Source organism: Papaver somniferum, chromosome 8, assembly GCF_003573695.1.
Source record: "Papaver somniferum cultivar HN1 chromosome 8, ASM357369v1, whole genome shotgun sequence".
Lineage (NCBI taxonomy): Eukaryota > Viridiplantae > Streptophyta > Magnoliopsida > Ranunculales > Papaveraceae > Papaver > Papaver somniferum.
The window spans coordinates 23,956,017-23,965,816 of NC_039365.1; the positions used below are offsets into that span (position 1 = coordinate 23,956,017).

Genomic DNA, 9,800 nt, shown 5'->3' on the forward strand with positions numbered 1-9,800 from the left:
TTCCCTGTGTGTGCAATGGTTGTGCATGGTTTTGGCTAGTAAATCTTCTGTATAAATAGTCCTAAGGAGTGGGAAAATCAGTAGGCTTACATAGAGAGAGTTTTGTAGACATGTAGTCTCATAATTGAGAGAATAAGGCATCACCAAGAGGATGATGGCTTGTTTGGTCCAAGTGATGGAATGTTTGATGTAATCTTCCTTTAGTGCAATAAAATGGGTTTGTTGCAGTATGTCTTTGTGTTGCTGATGTTGTGAGATTTTCAATTGGAACTGTTGCATGGCAAACCTCTTATGCTTACGGGGGCATGAAGAGTTAGAGAGAAAGAAGAAAAGACTTTCGTTGCGTATTGCCTTATAAGTGAAGGCAGATGCATACTTTGATACAAGTATGCAAGGCTGAGTACTTGTGGGTGAAATTGATTCACTGAAACACAGAGTATTGTCGGTCATGTCCTATGAAAATTTTAGGGATTAAATGAGCATGTGACACTAACTTCGGTTAACTATTATTGATCCAACAAGGTATACACGTTTGGGTACGGTTCATTCATATCTAAATGTAAGTAGATTTCACTTGTGTGTATCAAGATAATACCATCTAACAGTGAAGATTGATTGTTTAATTTCTAGGTAGACTTAGCTTGAATCTTAAATCAGGAGTTCATCTAACATTTAATATCAATTGGTTTGTTACTAAGCTATCTTAGCTTTGATTGTAAGCAACCCTGATTTGAAAGGCTATATAAGGGAGAAATCTAGCATCTGGGAAACCGAAACCCGACACTCTCGTGTGTCCTAGTTACAAAGTATAGTCGGTTCTCCTTTAACCTAGGTTTTCCAAAACCATTATTAGGTTAACAACTTGAAAACTTCATTTGGGATTCATGAAGCCAGATCCAACTATTTTCTCTATAGTTGCATATTCTGATCTTACTTCTTCTATCGTATTGAGTTTTATCTTCTCTAAGATTTACTCGAGATTCATCTCCGATAGGTAAGATATAAAAACTAATCACAACGGTTCTTCGTCTCAGACTTTTGTGATTTTGCAATAACTTCTTATGTTAATCAGTTAGGTTATTGTGAGGTGACTAATTTTTCTAGGCTGCTCTTCGGGAGTATATAAGACCGGATTATTAGTTGAGTTTCCTGTTCACCTTGATTTATCTAAAGACGAAAAAAAAATAGAATACATATCTGTAGGAGATAGATTTGTTTATAAGTCTTCGACTTTGGATCGTATCAATTCTTAGTTGTCGGTGAGATCAACTAAGGAAATCACGTGCAGAGTACTGCTGGGATTCCAGAGGCATAAGGAACGCGACTGTACCTTAATCGGTGTGAGATTTGGTTAGGGCTCAAATAAATTCCATTCTGAAGTTAACTTGTAGTATGCTAGAGTCTGTAGCGCCTTAACACAGTGTGGTGTTCAAATTTGGACTAGGTCCCGGGTTTTTCTGCATTTGCAGTTTCCTCGTTAACACAATTTTTGGTGTTTGTGCTATTTATTTTCCGCATTATATTTATTTATATAATTGAAATATCACAGGTTGTGCGTAGTTCAATCACAGTTGATAAATCCGACCTTGTTTGTTGGATAAAACTTGATTGACTCTCGGACATTGGTCTTTGGTACCATCCGAGTTATTCTCATATCAATCAGTCTCACGGATTTCTATGTAGTTGATTTACTGATTGTATTGAGAAACAGATAAATATCTTTGATATCTTTCTTGATTGGGTCTCACTTTTAAGTTGGTGCTCTCAAAATTATATTGGAGTTTAGTCCATACAGATTGCTGAACGAAATATTGGGTGTGGTTTCTATACCCCCGCGTTTTCAGTTAGAGTTAAGAAACTTCTTTGTTTCTTCCACACGAGATATATCAGATCAAAAAATAAGCATATCATCAACATATAAGCACAAAATGACACATCTAGAACTATCATGCTTACTATAGATACATTTATCAACATCATTAACAGCAAAACCATATACAAAGCTATTTTGTCAAACTTCTCATGGCATTGCATGGGAGCTTGCTTTCAAGACGTAAAGAAATTTTACCAACTTGCAAGATTTCTTTTCTTAACCTGGTAATATGAAACCTTCAGGTTGTTTCATATATGTATCTTCTTCTAAATCACCATTTAGAAAGGCAGTTTTGACATCCATTCGATGTATAATTAACCTGTGAATAGATGCAAGTGTAATTAAATAATGAACAGATAAGATGCGAGCAACAAGAGTATATATATCAAAGTAATCAAAAAAAAATTCACGGTCTCTTGCTAACGAGTAAAAATCTCACCATCGAACAGTCCAAGCGACTCAGAGTCTGGTTCATGACTTGCAAGGATTGAGCAGTTGTGTTTGAATTTTCACCCTCCATTATCGAAAATTATTGTTTCAAACTGTGAGGAAAATGGGTTAAAAACTTGAGGATGAAAACAAAGAGAAGAATGGTGTACCCCTGATTTCAAGGCTCTTTCGATTCTTTAGACAATAATTCGTTCGACCTTTCCCAATTAACTTGGTGAGTACAACAGGTCTCTCAAATTATGCCTTCAGGATTCAATGAAGCCCTAACACCGTAATCGAGTTCAAGGATTGTACTTCCTTAACCCGACCAAGAAACACACTGTTTAAGGTTTTGATGATGCTATTAGAGAAGAAGAAAACAACGAAATTTTTGATGTGTTTTCAAGAGAAACAATCATTGTTACTTATAGGGATTTCATGTCTCTTGGAGGTGTTTGTTCATCACCAAACGACACCTTCAAAAGGAATCAATGGTGCAGGTCTGTTCACAATTTTAATGAAATTTTAACTAGGTCAATCACAATCGATAAAAGATATGCCCTCCGGACCTCCCGATAATGGCAAACAAAAATGCATTCTTTTAAAAATATCCAACATATCACAACACGGTTGATATGTCACTAATTTAGCTTCAAAATCATAACATCCATTTGCAAGAAACCAATTTTCAGTGAATATATTGTGCGGATATTAATACAAAACTACTAAGAAGCAAAAATAATCTAGTGCACTATTTCACTTTCACTGTAAAAACTCGATTCAACTTGGGGCTAAATCTTCATTGTTCTCTCTATCTTCCACAAATCCACATCTCTATGGAGGATAAAGACCTAAGTAAATGCTTCAATTAATTCTTCTCTAATTATATGTTGTGTCTCTGAAAAATTTACTCTTTTATTTCACATTGCTTCTTCTTCAACATTACCATCAAAAAAATAAAGTTGCTTCTTGCTCCATAACTAAGAAAATTGATAAAGTTGTGAGAAATTTCTTATAGGATGATGAAAATAAGAAGAGAATTCACAATATTGGTTGGAAATTGGCTTCAAAACCAAAAGAGAAAGGTGATCTTGGTATAGAAGAACTAAACAAGTGAATGTGGCTTTGCTAAAAAAATGGTGGTAGCGTTTTGGAGTAGAGAAAGATGTATTATGGAGGAAGATCATAGTTGAAAAAATTGGTGAAACATTTACCGGTAGGGAAACTGTCCAACCCAAAGGACCAAAAGGTGGTAGCTTGTGGACTAATATCTATAAAGAGCTTAAAGATTTCAACAAAGGTATTAGATTCAAGATTGGAACGGGCAAGAAAACTAGATTTTGGGAAGATTCTTGGCTAGGTGAAGGAAGATTATGTGATATGTTTCCATTGGCATATGAAGCTTCAAGGACCAAGGAGTTTGTGGTGGCTAGTATGTATGAAGTTGGGGAAGATTGTTTAAGTTGGGGGTTTATGTCTAGGCAAAGATACTCTCATACCATTTCACGTGAAGTAACAACTATGTCAAATCTTCTTTCTTCAATTTCAATTCAAGAAGGTGTTTTGGATAGTCGGGTTTGGGTCGGTAGTATTCATGGTCATTATATGGTAAAGGATGGCATTAGGCGCGATGGAGATCAAGGTGAGACAAATTTCCCAATCAATGTTGTTTGGAGTCGGGAGTATCCTTGCAAAATCAACTTTTTTCTTTTGATTCTTTCTCATGATAGGATAATGACGGAGGATAATCTATTAAGAAGGGGGATGGATGTTTCTAGTTTATGTTGTTTTTGTGAGGAAGACGATGAAACTAGTTCGCATTTATTCTATGAATATTGGAGAACCCGGAGAATTTGGGATTACTTTGTTGAAGGATGTCGTTTTGGTTGGACTTACAATTCAAATGTGGCCACAAATTTGAAGTCTTGGAAGTTTAATTGGGGTGACGAAAGACTTAGTCGAATTTGGAATAACATTCCGGTTGCAATATGGTGGTGCATATGAAGAGAGCGAAATGCAAGGGTCTTTGAAAATAAAAAGAAAAATTTGGTAAGCCTCATTAGAAATGTTAAACTACAAGCGTTCTTTTGGGACGAGTGACTAGTGTAGTCAAAATCTCTCTCCAAGGCCGATTACTCGCTACAGGATATATGACCGAGGCGATTTTCGATTCCAAGCCATTTCCGTTCTTTAGCGATTAAGGCGGGACGATTTAGACCGATTTTTGAGCAAAACGAGTTAACGATTTTTCCGAGTTGGCCTTGCATACACTAAAATTAGAAAATAAAATTTTTGTAACCCCTCAAATGGGAGTTATCAAATACAAAAACCTCTAAATACATAATAAATACGTTCAATATAACAATATTACACACTTAATTACATAATAATGTTAAGATTTTGATTTTAATTAGGTGCAAATCATGACTTATGAGCAGCAAAATATAAAATATCTAATATATAGATTTCGAGTATTAGACCGAATTTTGGCGATTTCCAATTCCGAACTTATTGCTCCTCGCTCCAAGTTCCCCAACCGAGTAGGACCGAGGAACGATTTCAACTACTTTGGTCGAGTCAAACACAAAGATGTTAGGATTAACAACGAATATGGTAATTGCATTATGGGAATCTTTATTCCGGCCTTTGTAAGCTTGTTTTTTTTGTTGTTGTTTTGGGTTTGTCGATGTGTCCTTCGCTTTTTTATTCCGGCTTGTATTCATTGGGTTGAGGTACCCCTCTTAAGTACCTATTATTTCAATGAATTTTCTCTTTGACCGATCAAAAAAAAAGCATAAAAACCAGGATAATACACAAAAACAATGTAAATGAATGCTCTTAAGCCTAATGACCAACTACCCTTTCATCTTGATTGACACATTTATTAAAATACTTGCATGACTATAATACCGTATTGATTAGACATTGAACAAAAATTCTACTAATAAGAAACATAGAGATTGAAAAGAACTCAATCGAAAACCTTGATGGACTATTATCACCATAAAAAGAGTAAATGAAATATGAATGCTTTTTGAATAGGGAAGGTAAATGAGAGAAAAAGAGTGGACGCATACTAACACTATACGTCCGAAGTAAATCACAGAAGAAGCCTGCTATAACCTTGGTTTTCTCAGATACATTTAGTTTCAACTGCAATGTCTCGACCAAGGCGAAGAATAATTTACAACACGCAGCATAAAAACTTCCCCACATGTTGGAAACCATGAATACTGAAACTTAGATTTTGTATCTCAGCTTCAGAACTTCTTTTTATCTAAGCAGCAGCAACAAACACAAAACCTAATTTTATGTGAATGGATGGTGAACTCGACTCCTTTTTTCACATTATATATCAGTTTCATTTTATTTTACTTTAAAGCAAATTTGTTTTCCTCATTAGTGTAATCTAGTTTAAGTCTGTAGTTCTTGTTGCTCCTGTATTTCAGTCGGTAGTTTGTTTTAGTATCATTAGTAGTTGTACCTCTGTCTTCTCTGTAATCACCACCTAATGGATCCAGACAAAAAAAAAACGGAGATAGACAGTTAACGTTCGGGCAGTACACCTTAATATTTGGACGCAGTCGCATGACTAGCGCCTTCAATCAAGCGCATCGAATTCCTCTACCGCCAACTAAGCTCTTATAGACTCAATTGTGTCCATCAACAATACAACATTTCTTGTGGAAAACATTGAACGGAGGCCTTCTGACCTTCGACTACAACATCTCCCCCCGATGCAACCCTGATCTGAAGACCGCTGCTCACCTTATGCTCCTCTGTTTTGCTACTTTAGATTCGTGGCATATCATTCTAATTTTAACTGAATCTTTGGATATCTCATACTCTCGTGTAATACCCCTTTAATTAGTTTAATAAAATTCACGCTTCAAAAAAAAAAAACACCATACGCCCCCCATTCTAGCTCCAAATTCAAGGAAAATTTTCACCAAAATTCTTTGAGACAAGAAAGAAATGAAAATAGTTGAGCAATACTTGGGGGCAACTAATGGGCTCTCTAACTTTGAATTTGAATTTGTATGGAGCTGGCCCATCCAGGTTTTATAGATAACGGCTATCCTGTTTTTCCTGGTTCTAATTTTGTAGTTGCAGGAAATCCTACAACCACATCCATACAAGAATCTAAACAATACTCTAAGAAATCATGGTGAAATTCATTCATTTAGTCATTAAGATCTTAAGTTGGATTCAAGATAATACAAAGACTTAACTTGCTTTCCAAATAAACTTTCTCTCTCCTAATTTCTTGTCTAACACACTCTAAAGGATCTCTCTCATTACATGATAGCTTTTCCCTTTATATAGGATTTTACATAGTGGATGACAGCTAATAGATCCCCTATTTTTGGAATTACTATGCGTTACAATCGCTCATGTACATTAGCTCAACTTCGCACACTTTATACTTCGCGCAGATCTTCACACTTTACTCGTGACTATGCTGACATCATCAAATACGTCATCTCAATTTTGTTATGTGTGATGATCTTCGCTTATATTAGATGATCTTTATTTCGCATACATAATGAATGTGCGATATGTCACTCCTACATTTTGCCTCTTCTAATGTCGTTCTCTTTATAAAGTGAGCGATATGAGAAACTTGAAATCCAAATTATCGCACATGTTCATTTTGTTTTGCCGACACTTTTCCGCAATTCCAGCCTATTTATATGCACGTGTCAATTCTTCTCATTTTGACCGATATAGCCTGTTTCTAACCTGTCATCTCTTTTACCTATTTATTGATTTATCCTAGAGAAATAACTTCTTCTTCTCTTCTGATTTCGTTTTTTCTTTCCAACTTCTTCGAGGTTATTTTATCTTTCTGCTACTGCTTCTCTGATTCATTGATGTGTTGTTGTTGTTGATGCTGTTCTTTCACTATTATCTTCATGGATCTCGAATCAAGGTTTGCATATTCTATCAAAATCAACCCCTCGTTCTTCTGATAATCATAATTATTAATCTCAGTCATGATTATTGATCTTATGATTAACTTAATTCCCATATTGTTTACAGGAAAAACTCTTCCTCAGGTGGCCTCAAAATAACCGTTCCCAACCCTAAATCCTATTCAGACACCAAAGACAAAGAATCTCACAAGAGGAAGACTTCGCTGAACAAAGGAGTAAGAAATATCTTATTTTTTATCAAACAATATTGTTGCCTCTATTTCTTATCTGCGTTGTTTTCGCAGGACTACGACTGTGAGATGGGCGGTGGAAAAGGACCGAAACTTAAGAGAATTCGCAAGCCTACAGCTCTTAAATCAAATATTTGTATTCCTGAATTTGGTGTTGCGAACGTCACCTCTCCTTCTCCTTTCTAAAAGACAGCTCAAACTAATACTTATCCTACTGATGCGAATATTTCTGTTACTCTCGAAGAAATCTTTCCTCCCGAAGAGAAAATTGTTGATCAAGGAATAAAGGATACCCCTATTCCTGCCTCTGCGGTTTCTTCCGATACTGTTCAAACTATTTCAACCCTTGCAAACACTCCTTTGCTCACGAACACTGATACCATACAGAATGATAAAGATATTCCTAACTCTGCAAATTTCACCATTCCTTTTCCTTCTATTTCTGATTCCCCTTCTTCATCTTCCTCTTTCTTATTGGAACCCCTTTATCTTGATAAGAAAGCTTTGGATAGTATAAGATTTTCTTCTCAAACTTTACTTGGCATCATCGATTCTGCTCAATCGTCTACTAATGATCCCCACCAACTCCGCATTTGCTCCGCTTTGAGTAAACTGCTATGCGGGTTCCCTTCTGATAAAGCTACTAGGGATGAGATCCAGTCTCAAATTGATCCAAGCTTTAATACCGCTCTAGATGTCTTGGTAATTAAGTGCCTCTTGTATATGTTTTCTTGATCATAATATCCCTATTACTTATCTTTATCTTTTTTCTTCTTCAGGAATCTCATCGTCAAATGATTTTAGCTGAAGGACGTTTTGAATCTAGCTGCTCCCAGTTAGAAATTTCATACCAAAACACTCTTCTAGAAAAGGAAGTCAGTAGACTGAAAGGAGAGCTCCAAGTTGCAGTTCTTGATTCCGAAGGTCTTCGCAACGAAAACCAAAAACTTAGAGGTATTTTTCTCTTTATTTATTACATCTTATAATGTATTTCTTCGGTTATTCACATATTTTAAACTTATTCATGCATTTATTAAGATTTAAATCAGAAGCGAGTTGTGGAGCGATTCACTTTTCAATTTCTTGCTGAAGATACCCATGCGAATAATGAGAAGTTGCAGATCCAATTAAATCAATTAAATAACCAACATTCATACTCGCTTGACCAGATTAACAATCTAACTCATGAAAATAGTCATCTTACTCGAGAGATTAAAATATTAAATGCTCAGATTTCCCACTTATCTGAATTGTTGTATAGCGCTGATTTAAGATATCAAACCTTGTCAGAAGAAATCCATAGTCTTTCTATGGAGAAAGGGTCCTTTCTAAAGAAGGAAGCAATGTTTCCGCGTCAGTACCTAATTCTTCAGAAAATAAATGATGATCAAGAACAAGCTCTTCGTTCACTAGAAGTTCAATACGAAGCATCATTTAAGGAATTAAATATCCATAATAAAAAAATCATCCAAAGTAAAGTAAACTTGACTGTGAAGATGAACCAGCTTCAAGAACAGTATGATCAATTGAAGCATTCTCATGATGTCCTTAAGAAAAAGAATAATTCCCTCTCTGCTGATGAAAAGAAGATTCGATCCCGTCTCAATGGTTTAGTTGGTGATGATTTTGATAAAGCTATGGGAAGTTTGAAGAATAACACTCTTGCCTTTTCTAAACTCTGCGAAGGTAGTCATCTAGAGTTGACTGCCTTATTTTTCTTGTCTTCTTTATTTGTTTCTTTGGACTTTATTGATGCGAATTTTGTTTCCAAGTTATGATCCTATATTACTCTTTGCAGGCTCCGAAAAGTCGAATCAATCCACTATTTCCCAGTTGAGGTTTGACTTAGCTAAGGTTCGCAAAGATCGTGCGAACCTGGAGATATCTTATACAAATCTTGAGGTTTCTCTCACTGCTTCTCGGGACCGGGCGCGAAGAAGATTCATATTTCTTCAAAATTTCATGGAAATGAATGCCAGAAATATTGAGAAAGAAGTTATTCGCAAGGCTCATGTTAATGCTCAAACTCTAGTTAACCAAATCCTTCTACGCAATTCTCTCTCTCGAGTAACTGTCCCTCCACTTAATATAAGTGAGGACGAGAAGTATCCTGAGCCAGATAGTGACTATGAATTTGTAAGCGAAGATGAAAGAGATCATGAAGATAATATTGATGTTTCCTTTTCAGAGGATCAGCTTAAGAAGGATAAATCTGGCAATGTGGATTCTGTTGATAAGGCTGATGCTGAAGTTAAGGACCCGAATCCAATCCACAAGATTGATGCTGAAAAGTCATTGGTTGAACAAGATGTACCTTCTGGCAACGCTTAG

The 9,800-nt window shown here is 35.8% G+C and overlaps 1 protein-coding gene across 1 annotated transcript; it reads left to right on the forward strand.

The window, feature by feature from the left end:
* Positions 1-2,793: 2,793 nt before the first annotated feature.
* Positions 2,794-9,800, forward strand: LOC113305279 (spindle pole body component 110-like). The gene is made up of 8 exons (XM_026554350.1): positions 2,794-2,802; positions 3,449-3,944; positions 7,346-7,362; positions 7,524-7,620; positions 7,714-8,171; positions 8,249-8,423; positions 8,508-9,155; positions 9,268-9,800. The coding sequence occupies exons 1-8, from the start codon at positions 2,794-2,796 to the stop codon at positions 9,798-9,800; spliced, it is 2,433 nt and encodes an 810-aa protein (XP_026410135.1).